At 36.2% G+C, this 14683-nt stretch overlaps 1 protein-coding gene across 1 annotated transcript in view; it reads left to right on the top strand.

Annotated features, from left to right (window-relative positions):
* The window catches only part of LOC124364982 (diacylglycerol O-acyltransferase 1-like), a 45576-nt gene that overhangs the window by 19030 nt on the left and 11863 nt on the right, over positions 1-14683 (top strand). Inside the window, 3 exon segments of the mRNA XM_046820845.1 lie at positions 6511-6593; positions 6595-6665; positions 8238-8346. Of these exon segments, the coding sequence (XP_046676801.1) occupies positions 6511-6593; positions 6595-6665; positions 8238-8346 (263 nt within the window).

Here is a 14683-nt window from a genome sequence, read left to right as displayed (position 1 = left end):
AAGAGGACTGCCTACGAATCCAGGAAGATCTTTGTGCGATCGACCGCTGGTGCGAAGAGAACAAAATGAAACTCAACACTAAGAAATGCCAAGTGATGACCTTCCATCGGAATCTCTCCCCCGTTGTCTATGAGTACAATATACGCAGTGAGCCCTTAACTCGTGTACTGCAGGTAAAAGATCTTGGTATTACATTAGTACCTTCACTGAATCCTGAGTTGCATGTGCAAAACATTTACAGCAGAGCAAACAAAATGCTTGGATTTGTCTCCCGCTTCTCAAAAGGCTTAAGTGACACTTCTTTAAAAACTTTGTATTGTGCTTTGGTACGCCAAATCCTTGAATATGGCTCTCCAATGTGGAACCCCCACCAGAAGTTTCTCATAGATAAACTAGAGACTATTCAAAGAACATTTATTCGAATGGTGGGTGTCAGGAGTGGTCTTCTCTATCGTCAGGTTCCCATCGGGGAAGTGTCTCATGATCTAGGACTCCTGTCTCTTGCGGATCGCAGATTCTCCGCTGACGTTGTACTGCTGTCAAAGATCCTTAACAGCAAGATCGACTGTCCCGATATGCTGAGCCAGATCCTCTTCAGGACCCCTTCAGCCACTTGCTCCAGAGACCTGTTCGCTAGGCAGCAACATCGCACCAACCACGCAGCAAACAATACGATGTACCGACTTCAGAGTTCTGGTAATAGCATCGCCGACATCGTTGACTTTTTTGTGGATAGTATACCAGTGCTCAAGAGGAGGATCGCCGGTCTGCATGAGTTATCTGCCTAGTAGTTGCACAATGAGGGAAGACACTCGTTCTTATACTTTACCTGTACGTCTCTCATTGCTGTTATTTATATATTGTGTCTTGTTAATTCTTGTCTATTCTTGTTTATTCATGGTTTTATTCTCATTGTTTTGTGCTAATTTATTGCTGTTATTGTTCGTTGTTTTCCATAGTTCAAATCACGGTACACTAATAATTAATTACATTATTGTCATTCATAGTTTATATCCGTTTCGTCACTTAAATAGTTTATTAATCGTTATTGCTCTATTTGTCACTGTAGTTGTTTACTTTCATTGTTTAATTATTGTTCAAAACTGTAAAAATGGAGATGTTCGTTGAAATGTAAAATTATATAAAAGAAAAAGTAGCAAGGTCACATTAGGGGGAAAACATGTCTTTAATATCACCACTTCAAAGCTCGCCCTTATCGGGGTGTGAAGGTGCATTGTCCATCAATAGGATTGCTTTTAAGGGAAGCTTTCTGTTTTTTAAAAATGCCTTGACAACAGGGACAAACTTTAAAAAAAAACCCATTCCTTAAAAATCTGGCTGTTCATCCATGCACTTTTTGGTTTCATCTTGGGCAAACAGTTAACGTTGATGTGTTTAAAGGCACTGGGTTTGTGGGCCTTTCCAATCAGTAGAGGTCTCAGTTTATATGTTCCTGATAAATTGGAGCATGCTAAGATTGTAACACGCTCTTTGCTCTTCTTAAGTCCTGGAGTGGATTTTTCAGATTTAGCCACTAAAATTTTAATTGGTAGCAAATGAAAATAGAGACTAGTCTCATTGCAGTTAAATATTTCGTCAGATGTTAGACCAGACTTAAAAACAACTTCTGCCATTTTATTTTGAAATTCTGTATCTTCTGAAGAATATGCTGATATTTTTTTACTAACAGTATTCTGCTGTCTTATACTGTGCCGTTTTTCCACATGAGATCTTGAGTTTGTTTTTCCGCATTTGAACGGATATTGTCATTCACCAAGTCATGTTTCTCAATAGTTTCATTCAATAAAAATATCAGATGTCAAAAGGAGCACTTTTTAAAACTCCTAATAACAAATAAATTGTGAAATATCTTTTCATTTTTACTTTATTATTCACTTTCTGCACCAAATCATTGGTGATCATTGAGGGCCGTCCACTCTGTTTCCCATTGTGATAGACAATAGACAATATTCTTTATTAACCATCATCATTCATCCATTAATCATTCTTTCAGCTATTTTTTAAAGCTCTTGACCATTTCAATTCCATTTCATCACTCGTAATCTTTTGTCCATACAATTCACAATCATGGTATTGAATTTTAAATGCTTTCTTGCCTTTAGTGCCAAGAAAACAAATACGAGTATGTACTTCACATTTTACAGGATTCTAAATTTACGGGGGCATTTTAAATATGCATTAACAGAGTGATGTAAAAACGATCAATTTTTCTGTGATTGTGTCTGTGGCTTGCTAACAGAAGAATGTAGATAGTGTGCAAGCAAGAGGCACTGACAGCAGTGCTGCAGTAGTGGAATTTCCAAATGGTACTTATTTTTAAAAAACTCACCTCATATGTTAGGACTAATCACAGTATAAAGTGTCACCACTAAGAAAGGAAAATATAATATGCTTCCCCATCACAACGAAAATTAACTGTTAGTGAGTTGTATAAAACCATTGAGAACATAGACTATATATACAGTTTGACTATACAGTAGAGTCCCGATAGTTCGAGTCTCGATAGTCCGAGGTTCCGTTAAATCCGAGCCAACACATGTAAAAAAATAAAATGTGATATTGACATATTTGTACAACACACTCGAGCGCATGTCCTGTAAAACTGAGTGCTAGGCTACTTGGAGAAGCCGGCAGCCTGACTCATCAGTGCCACTTCATTTGCACCGCCCCACCCGCACCCTATTGTCAAGGCCACGGAAACATCGCGCCCCGTATTGTCTAAAAATAAATCAGTTCGTTGCTCATGACGTTCGACTGCGGTACGGTTGTTCTAGATTACGATCGCAGTGCGCTTACCCGTCTGTTATTTACAACGTACAGTACTAGTTGTCTAAATATTAAGTTTTAGTAAAAAAAGTATTTTCTGAAGTGTTTATGTGTTCATTGTACAGTGAACTATGAGTTCAAAAAGTAAAAGAAAGTTTGTACCGATAAAAACAAAACTAGAAGCTCTTAAAAGACTTGATAAAGGTGAAACGTTAAAAAAATTAGCTGCCGAGTACGGAGTTGGTGAAGTGACAGTTGGTGACTGGCGAAGGAATCGCGATAAAATTGAAAAAATTTGCATCAGAAAAGTGCTCGGAAAAGTGTACTAATGAGCGGAAGTCTATGAAGAAAGCAGAGTATGAAAAAACTAGCGAGCGAGGCCCTATTTTTATGGTTTTGTTCAACAAAGAAACAAAGGTTGTCCTATTTCCGGACCTATTTTACAGGAAAAGGCATTGTACTTTCGCAATGAAATCATAATGAAGGTGAGGAAGATTTTACGGCAAGTGTAGGATGGCTTGACCGTTGGGAAAAAAACGTTATGGCGTGAGGCAGTTAGAAATTTGTGGGGAGAAACTTTCGGCGGATTCCGAGGCAGTTGTTCAGTTCTGTGAAAAGTTAAAAAAATCTTATTAAAAGTGAAAATTTAACACCTGATCAGATTTACAACTGTGATGAAACTGGTTTGAATTTTAAAACTTTGCCATCAAAAACTCTAGCTTCACGGGAGGAAAAAGCTGCTCCGGGTCACAAAAAAAGCAAAGAGAGACTGACTGTGCTAGCCGCTTCAAAACGCGTCGGGAAGCCATATAAATTAAAACTAACTGTCATTGGCAAGTCTGCTAAGCCTCGTGCGTTTAAAAACATGTCTATTTCAACGCTTCCAGCAACTTATACAAACCAAAAAAAAAACGCATGGATGGACAAACAAATTTTTAAAAACTGGTTTTTTAGTGAGTTTGTTTCCTGAAACCAAAAAGTTTTTGAAGAAAAGCAACCTACCCACTAAAGCCATCTTAACACTTGAATAACGCAGGATCACACCCAGATGAAGGGGAACTGCAATGCGATGGCATACGTACGATGTTTTTGCCACCGAACGTGACCAGCCTCATTCAGCCTATGGACCAAGGCGTACTTGAAACTTTGAAAAAAAAGTACAGACGCCGTCTGTTGCAATCAATGTTTCAAACAATTGAAGGAGAGGCAACCATAAAAGATTTCCTGAAAAAAGTCACAATCAAGGATGTTATTTATTGGATCGCTGAAGCTTGGAGCGAAATTAAACCAGAAAACAATCCAGAAATCATGGAAGAAAATCGGAGTGTGTGTAAAATTGAAAATGATGATGAAGATGACGATCTATCTACCGTTAATAAATTTAATAAACAGACTTCCTGGTTGCAATGGGACAAATCAAACTGATATTGGAGAGTGGATGAGTAGGGACGAACAGTTAGAGACAACAGGACGACACCATAGTTGAGATGGTCACAGACATGACAGCTGACGGGAGTGACGAAGAAGAAAGTGTGCAGGAGACAGACCCGGCAATGACTCACAGCGACGGCTACGCGGCACTGGATGCGGCCTGCGCTACGTAGAGCAGCAAGCAGAGGCGACAGCGGCAGACACGTTATTGCTTCGGCGGTGGAGAGACATGACTTGGCTGCCGCAAACGCTGCAGTGTGGTGAAACAAAAAACTCCTAGACAGTTTTTTTAAGTAAACATTGCATCTTTGGACCTGTGTAAGTAATTTCTTAATGCTGGTATTTGTAATAAAAGCATATTTCTTTTGTTTGCCTTCAGTTCTAATTATAACCCAATTTTTCTCAAAGTGTTCCGTATAATTCGAGTTCTTCACAATTCGAGGTACATTCGGTCCCATTCACCTCGGATTACCGGGACTCTACTGTATATGACATAATTTTGTAACTCACGTATGAATATGTGTGTGTTATAATGTGTTTGTGTTTAATGTTTACTTATTTATTAAAATTAAAATAAACATTTACAAGTATATATGAGTCTTTGTAAGAAAACAAAATTAAGGGTGTATTGTAAAATTAAAAATATGATTTTTTGTTCAATATAATGTTTGTAAAAGTGCAGTTCATTTAAATTAAAGCTCTTCAAAGTTGAAACAATTGAATTAAATGTTCTATTCACATTTTTTATATTTCAACTGTACTACTAAAAAATAATTATAAATTGGTGTTCCCAAGATTTCAGTTGTACAAAAACATATTTTTGACCATACCAAAAATTGTTTAAAGGGTTTAAAGGATTTGAGGATTTGTGTGAAACCCTCATGAAAATTCTAGTGATAAAAAATGCTGACGTAACTGCCCAGGCTAGAATATAACGTTCATCCCATCCTTCTACATATTCTATAAATAAGAAATAATGGTGCAGTGTGTTGTGGTGCTGCAACATTGTAGCTTTATCTAAAAGGCACAAAAGAACCTCTAATTAGTTATCATTTTTGTCAGATAGCATAGTAACTATGAAAGAAAACACATTACAATTCAATTAATTACAATACACTACAGTAGCTGTTAATTTAACAAACATTTGTGAGGTTCTAAGTCTTAACGAGTGTACTTTGGAAGATAAATTTATAGAACAATTCAGTAATTTTTTACCCCTGTAATATATCTTACAATATTGTCATAAGATGTGCAAACACCCTTTGTAAGTGAAAAAATTGTTTGACAATAACAATAATAATGGTTTATTGGAAAGATATAAAACATTAAGTAAATGGTTAAAATTCATTTCTGGAAAAAACAAAACAAGTAAAAAATCACCTAAGAAAAATAATAACTTGAAAGAAAGGGTTTACCTATGTATATTTTATTTGAAACAAAAAATTATGTGCGTTTAACCCTGGCAAACACTAATTTTCACACTGTGATGACAATGTGCCATCAAGAAAACTATGTAAAAATGCCAAACCTTCAAACTTGGGAGTGGGCGAGGCATAAAAACTAACTAATAACTGACATGCATATTCCAGAAAATACACATATCGTTGTAAATAAATTGAAGTAAACCTAAAATATAAGATAGTAAAATACAATTTTAATGTTATATGGTGATTAATTTTTTTAATTAACGCTAAATACCCACATAATGATTGCCATTTAAAAATGAAAAATTGATTACGTACTGAGGGTAAAAATATTTGAAATTTAACTGTTACTCAATTGATCAACCTAGATTATAGATGATATTAATTAGGTTAGTTATCCACCTGAGAAAGAGATCAGATTGCAGATCTTGAAACGTACCGGTACTGATCACTGAATGGTGACAAATCTGAAGCAAATCTCCTTTTTTCTTCACAATCCTTCCATCATAAAAAATAAATATGACTCAAATAAATAGTTGGAAGTATTTCTCATGTGAAGTATTAACAATTCTCCCAATACAAATGACTATTAAATTAAGGCAGCTGCATTGTATTATTTAAATTCTGAAGACAAATCAAAAAAGAGCAAATTCCTTCTAACCAGGGTACCATCCACTGTGTTCTAGAATTAATTCGCCCTACTTAATATAGATATCTTTTTGTGTATGTTGTGTCTATTCATATAAAATAGATAAATTTACTAAGTTTAGAGGTGATGATTTATTACTTTTTAACCGTTAAACAAAACATGTATAAACTGGCAGATAATATTTTTTTACAAATATGATGTTTCTTTTCCTCACTCCAGACACATTCAACCCCAACAGTGAGGAGGTGGACTTGGGCGTGCCCCTGGTGCAGTACCCAGATAACCTCAACCTGCGTGACCTGTTTCTACTTCATCGCTGCTCCAACACTCTGCTACGAGCTCAATTTCCCCAGAACTGGCCGCATCAGGAAGAGGTAAATTATTAAGGTCCTCCAAATTGGTGACATGAACCATAGGTAGAATAGTGTGTATAAGACCAGAGTGTGAATGCAGTAAAATGGTTTATCATTTAAACACCTAATAAGTTATAAAAATCAAATCAAACTGCTACATATAGTTTTTAATTATATTTGTAAAATTTTATAGCAAAAATTGCTGCTCAAGATATATTTATTTATTTTTAACACATGATTTTACATAATCATGGCCACACCAAGTCAACATGACTTATCGGTGAGGTTCATAATGAAACTTAAAAAACCAAGATACAAAACTCAAGGTTCTCATAGAGAGACTAAAATCATTCCAGCTGCTGGAGACAGCACCAGTACCAGATGAGAAATATATCTAATTAATTTAAAAAATAACAATCATCCTTTTATATACTACGTTTCGACACATCGAACTTTAACGAAATTGCAATTTGGAAGGCTGAGTTCATGAAAGAAGTGATAGGAGATCTTTCTTCGGAATGGCTTGCAAGTAAGCAAATCCCGCAAAATCTCCGGGGTGGTGGTGATGGTCCATCAGTTGGTTTCGGACTCAGGAAATTACCTGAGAAGAAGCAAAAACTGTGCCGAACCTGTTCAGGTGACAATCGTCCTGAAGGAAAGAAGCAGAGGTCTCGGACAGTGTCTGTAAGGTGTGGTCTTGGTGTACATGCTGAATGCCTCGGCAAGCATGTTTGCCACTGAAATTATAAAAACTAAAAAAACTGTAAATATTGTAAATAATAACTTTTTTATTAGTGTTGTATTTTGACAATAAAGTGTATTTTTAAGACAGGATTCACAAACAAATTTAATTAATATAGAACATTCAATGTGTTTGACTCCAGATTTCCAAACAGATTGCCTCAAATTCACGTACTAAATTTTTATTATTTTACCAATAAGTCATGCACTTTTTTAACTTATATGCTTCAAATTTTCTGGATTTGATGACAATAATACGTACTTTTAGAATAAATTACTGTCAATAAGAAATTTTAAAAAATTATTTTAGTTTACTACTGACAAAGTAAGAAAAAAAAATTTTTTTATATAAATAAAAACAAAAAATAAAAAAAATATTTTTAAGTAATTGTTTTGGCTTTTTTATATTTTTTATTAATAGGCCATTTAAATGTCTAAAGAACAAAACTACTTTCAAGTTTCTATTATATTACATAATAAAGCTACAAATTATCTAGTAAAACACTACAAAAAAGCTAATTTTAGCCTATCAATTAAGGGATAACCCTGTTAAAAATCATATCAATTTTGGAAAAAAAATAAAAAATTGTTGATCAGTCAAAGGGTTAACAGATGCCGTTTACCCCGCTGCTAGGCAAGTGTAAAAGGAGCCTTACATGGAATAGGTGGACTATTCATCTTGTTAATAAATAACATCATCCAACGTCTAAGATGAATATGAAGAACTGTAGTCTAAATTTCAAACATAATCATAAAGAGCTTAAATATTCAAATGAAAATGAATCCTAAATAGGTATTTGTCTTACTAACATATGACTTGTATGTGTAAGGATTGTTCTGATCCCTTTATAGGTTTTTGCTGAAGAGGTTGTTCGAGGTGGTGATGCTCTGTCAGGTGATGATGTCATTATTTCAGCAGTGGATCGTTCCTTCCGTCAAACATTCGCTCATCCCATTCTCTGTAAGTATGCTGTTACATCACAGAAATTTAGTTGTTACTAAGATTTTCTCTATTTTCACCATCCTACATATCAAATTTAGTTTTTTCTGTTTACCTGCTATTACAGTTACAATCTTCCATGTTAACTCTCCTAGGCGTAACTCTTTAACTTATTCAAACCTGTCCAGCATGAGTTAATTTTAATCTTGGCTGGGTATGAGTATTTACTATACAGTCAACTCCCGATTATCCGCGGAATATGGTGGCTTGGCGGCCGCGGATAACGTGATTCGCGGATAATCCGCAAAATGTAAAAGAAAGGCAAAGAAAAACTCGAAAATAAGCAAAGTAGGACATTTAATGACTTATAACTAAGTTTTTTTATTACATTTAAAAGGCTGGAATAAGTTCAAAGTTAACATTACGTACCGGTATTGTATACCGTTACGTAAGCCTACAGTTAATACAGTATCGAGTACAAACAATTTAAAAAGTTAGTAGTACTGTACTGTACATCATAGCTAACTAAAAATATACATAGACGGGAATGAAAATTCAGTACTGTTCTGTAAATACCCTACTCTAAATAATTAAAACAATTTAAATTACATTAACTGCAAATTAATTTGCTTTAAAAAAATCAGTAAGTTTCTTCTGTTTTGTTTTGTTATGGCACTTAACCCTAATTTGTGATCTAAGTTTACGTAATGTAAGATTGTCTGCAACTGTCCCGAAGTCTTCGCCCTCTAAATATTCAATAAGTCGTTTCAACGTGTTGTAGAGCTGATTCATGTGAAACACGCGATTGAGGAGGCATCTCTTCTTCTTCATTGTTGTAAATTTCTTCCTCGACTCCCTGAGCTTTGTTAATGATGTCTTCATCACTCAGGAGTTAGTACCCGGGATCGTCAGCATCACAGTTCATCCATTCATTGATGTTTTCGTCATTAACTTGCTCACCCCCTTCGACGGTTCTTGCCAATTGTGCTAAAGCTAATGCACAATCTACATCAGATTGATCTTGAAGGGCTTCTTCTTCTACATTAATATTGCTGTTTTCTTCACTCGCCATTAGTTTCTTCCATGATTTGTGCAAGGTTGACGATTTTACTGACTTCCAAGCTGCTGCAATGTCGTAAATGCTGTCAAGAATAGAAAAATCTTTCCAGAACGATTTCAGGTCAATAACCTTAATTTATTCTTCTTTCTAGTAAATGGGACCTATAATTCTTTTTTGTGGCTGCAATAACTCCTTGATCCATTGGTTGGATCAAGGAGTTACATTTGGCGGTTAAAAACTTTAAAACAATGTTCCCATCAACAGATTTCATCACATTTTCAGCGGGATGTGAAGGGGCGTTATCTACTAATAAAACTGCTTTCAGGGGCAAGTTTTTGGACATAAAGATGGTTTTCAACTTGTGGGACAAAGTGTTTTTCAAACCATTCTTTGAAGATTCTTTGGTCCATCCATCCTTTTTTTTGAGAAAAGTACTGAACAGGGAGGTTTTACAGCTCTAGAACCTTTAAAGGACCGTGGTTTTTTGGAACTTACAAATAACAACTAAATCTAATTTATGCTCCCCTGAAGCATTGCCACAACAAAGAATTGTGTATCTTTCCTTACTAGATTTGTGCCCTGAAACTTGACGTTCTCTTTCAAAAGCAAGTGTACGTGTCGGCAAACATTTCCAGAACAAACCAGATTCGTCTGCATTATAAATCTGGTCTGGAGTCAGATTTTCAGCAGCAACATACTCCTCAAACTCTGCTTTAAAATAGTTCAGCAGCTTCAGTGTCACTGCTGAGTTTGTCACCTTGCAGTGAAATTTCCCTGATGCCATGGCGTTGCTTAAACCTAGTTAACCAACCAGAAGAAGCATTAAACATACCTTCGAGGCCAAGCAGTTTGTGAAAATGTTCAGCTTTTGCTGCTAGGATCGGACCTGAGATTGGCGTACCTTCACTCCTTAACTGAGCAATCCACTCAAGTAGTGCAGCGCCTAGGTGTTCATAGGTAGAAAGCTTCATTGCCTTTCTCTTTTTTCATTGCAGACGACGTTTCAGCACTAGCAGCAATCGACAATAACTTATCTTTTTGTTTAAAGATGTCACGTACGGTCGTTTCTCCAATGCCATATTCTGCACACAGGTGTTTTTTCAAAAACACCGTTTTGTAGTTTTTTTTTATTATTTCAAGTTTTTGGTTGACTGTTTTTAAAACAACTCTCTTTCGTTTTTCTGGACATAGCGAATTAATATAGGCCTACAGTATACTGATAAAACAAAGTATGTAAAGGCACACCTAGATAAACAGTCAATAACACGCAAGAAAAGACAGTCAATAAGAAATGGCAGAATAGTCAATAACACACGAAAGACACTTCAAAAAGAAACAGCAGAACAGTTGACACACGGAAGGCCAGTCACTAAGAAAAGGTTGAACAGTCAATACACTAACTAATCAACAAAAATACAGATGTTTAGAATAACGCAACAAATGTAAAGTAAACAGTGTAGTGTAGACAATAGGCAGTGACAGACTGATGAGTCATGGCAGATGAGTGACAGTAATGGCTGATGCGCGATACAGGGCGCAGTGACACAAGGGAGTGGAGGTGGCAGTGGTGGAAATGCTTGGGAAGTGAGACGGGAGGCAAATAAGTGGAGGGGAGCAGACTGAGCTGGGTGCCTGCCCGCCTGCCAGACGAGTCACACCGCCACTCTCACTGCTACACATCACGCAGTCGTCAACACAAGTTACGTCTTCAAATAACTGTCTATACAGTAACATTATGTAGTTATTATTCCACCATATTACTTATTACTTAGTTATTAATTCATTTATCACTAATATGCATACATTAAGTACAGTACATAGGCTATCGTTCGCGGATCGCGGATAATGCGCAAAGCGGATAACCCGCCCGCGGATAATCGGGAGTTGACTGTAATTTATTACTAATACCGTACTTACATAAATTGTATGACTTCTGATTATTACATTTTTTTTAAATTTGTATAGGTAAAAACACGTTTTTGGTTATTAAGTGTATTTACAAATAGCATGCAAGTTTACAAATGGTCTACATATTGCAAGAATAATTCTCTGCATACTCTCTCTGAACTCTTCAAATCACATCTAGTTGCATATTAGATTTCAAACTACTGTTTCTGCTACATTCAAACAAAATACAAGAGCATGTAGCTCAATAGCTTATAATACTGTATGTTGGAGTATTTACCCTAATCGTGTCATCACCTTAGAAGCTGTGAAACATTATTTATACCAAAATGGACGTAAAAAGCTTAGTCTCTACAACCCTTGAGTATTTTATAAAAAAAGAAAAACTAATAGGTAAATCCAGGTGCTTATAAAAACAACACTTTTCTAATATTGTTTATTTTGTGGAATCGCCTGAAGATGAAACCTTTGGTTTTGAAAGGCCTCATTCAAAATAAGCAATATTGGAAAATTGTTTTAATAACTACTAGTTTTAAATTTTTCCAACTCAAGATTAATAATAGTCTACCATGCAAAGGACATAGAAGAAAAAATACAATTTTCAAAAAATACTCCTAAACTCAATAGACTCTACATGTCCATTAATCAGGTATAAAATTAAAAAACCCAAATACACATTGACTGACCAAATTGCAAATACACATGAAAAGACAGTTTCTCGAAGCACAAAGAAAGGTACAATATATCAGGAAGTGAAAATAACAAATTGATAATGTCACGGCTCAAAAAAGACTATGCCTTGAGGCTGAAACTTCCTTAGGAAACAAGGACCATGCAGAAACAGTGTCAAGGTCAGATAACAAATCAAAAACTCTTTGGCAAATTATAAATTCTGAAAGGAAATCAAAAGATGAGAAGTCCCTACCTTTAGCACTGGATATCCACGGAAAACATGTACAGGAACCAAAACTGATTGCCGATCACCTTAACACGTTCTTTACCAATATAGCCCACGAAACCATTTCAACTGAATGGACACACTAATTTACAGAAAATAACACCAGCAGAAAATTTCATTGTCCCAACTTTGATACTTCAACCAACAAACAGAGAGGGAAATGACTAAACTCATTCAATAATTGAAGGTAAAAAACCTCTACCGGTTACGGGCAATGTCTCTACAAGACTCCTGAAAATCTGCAAAGAGGAGCTTGTCGATCCCTTAACAGAAATTTATCAATAGTTCATTTAGCCAAGGAATATTCCCATCTGCATTAAAAATAGCTAAAGTCTACCCCAAATACAAACAAGGACCCACCACACAACCTTCAAACTACCGCCCTATATCATTGATACCAAACCTTCTCTAAAGTAATTGAAAAGCTTGTTCTTAATAGGATTTTAGAACATTTATCAATGAATCAACTTTTGACTCCACATCAACACGGTTTCTTACCAGGTAGATCAACTACAACTGCTTTGATAAGTCTTGTAGAGTTTTTAGCTGATCAACTCGAAGATGGAAACACTTCCACAGCCATATTCCTTGACTACAGCAAAAGCCTTCGACTGCCTTAGCCACGACCACCTGCTATCAAAAACTAGCTACGCTTGGAATACAAGGACAATCCCTGGAATGGTTCCGAAGCTATCTCACAGGACGAAGCCAGATGACAGAAGTGAAATACACAGCCAAAGGAGTTACACGGCCAAATATGCTCAGGACTACAAGCCATCACTCGAGGAGTGCCGCAAGGCTCTGTTCTTGGACCAGTCCTCTTTATCCTCTACACAAACGATTTTTCTCCGTACATGGAGGATTTCAGCAGTACACTGATGTATGCTGATGATACTGTGCTACTGCTCGGGGAAAAACAAATCAAGAAGAGCTAGAGATAGCTGCTTACACGGCTGTTAATATGGCAGTGCAATACTGCCATGGCAATGACCTTGTTGTAAACGAGACAAAAACAAAAACAGCTATTCTTTGGAAGACACAAAGACACTGTAGGAGGACTGCCTGAACTGGAGGAAATCAGCACTTCAAAGTATCTTGGAGAGTGACAATAGATGACTCTCTGACGTGGACACACCACATTGACAACCTCTGTAAAAGGCTTAGCGCAGGACTGTACGTGATCCGTAGGGATGAAACATATCAGCGACCTAAGAACAGCTAAAACTGCATACTATGCTCTTACGAATCACATCTTCGATACGGTATTGCAGTCTGGGGAGGGTACCACACTAGGCAACCTGCAACGGGTCCTAATACACCAAAAGAGAGCAATTCGGATCCTTGCAAGCCTACGCACAAGAGAATCATGCAGGCAAGCCTTTCAGGAATTGAAGATTTCTCACTGTGGTTAACCTATACATCCTAGATGCTGTGACCTACGTACACCTGAAAATCACCGATGAAGTGATGACTGGAGCACAGCAACATGACTACAACACTCGGCATGCTGCAAAACTACCATCTTCCAGCTCACAGCCTAGCGCCCACGGAGAAGAAGCCAACATATGTCGGAGCAAAGCTGTGGAAACGCCCTCCCACTAGAACTGAAGAGGAGAGGACCGGCTGCAGTTTGGACACAAACTAAAAACTCTGGCTTTCAAGACCATCCATTTTACACGATAAATGAATTTTTTAATTGTACTGTTCTCTAAGAATATGTTCAATAAAGAATTCACACAAATAGGTATGTGTTTATTATATTAATTATACAATTAAGACAAACAATGCTCTATGTTATGTTTGTGTGGGTTTACACAAACTATGCCTTAACAGTTTGAGCAAACCAATTCAGATTTTGTAAAGAATAGTTCTATGGTGGCAATAAATAGTTTGCCCTGTATATAATAGATGGCAATAAACTCTTCTCAAACTATATTTTAAGTGTGCTTTTTTATTGTACTTAATGATAAACACACTAGTACGCTTTTGGGAATAGCACTGATTAATAATGTAGTGTTACTTTATAATCCAACAGTGTCGGGTACCTTTTCTTGATACAATAAGCATATTCTTTTTTTTCTATAAACATAAATTTGTTTTTATTTAGAACTAGATAAATAAAACCAATCCATCCCTAGGAAGCATGACTTAAGGTCAGTTGCATTACTTAACATCCTTATAAAAGAAGCTGAAATTTCATCCTAGATTATATTTTATAATTAAGCTAAAATCAAGGATTGTCTAGATGATAACCTTTTTTTGGTATAGCATAGGAAGTACTGGGAAGAACAGAACAGAATGTTCACTGTATTGATGCATGCAGTGGGTTAGTAAGCCTTGAGCTGCAGTGGTTAAAAAGTGTTACCGATTGTTATTTATTTACTTTAACCTATCAAAATGGGTAATAATATTTTGAAAATTCCATTAAATGTGGT

Source organism: Homalodisca vitripennis, chromosome 6, assembly GCF_021130785.1.
Source record: "Homalodisca vitripennis isolate AUS2020 chromosome 6, UT_GWSS_2.1, whole genome shotgun sequence".
NCBI lineage: Eukaryota > Metazoa > Arthropoda > Insecta > Hemiptera > Cicadellidae > Homalodisca > Homalodisca vitripennis.
The sequence above is the reverse complement of the archived record's forward strand: the minus strand, read 5'-3'. Positions and strand labels throughout refer to the sequence as shown.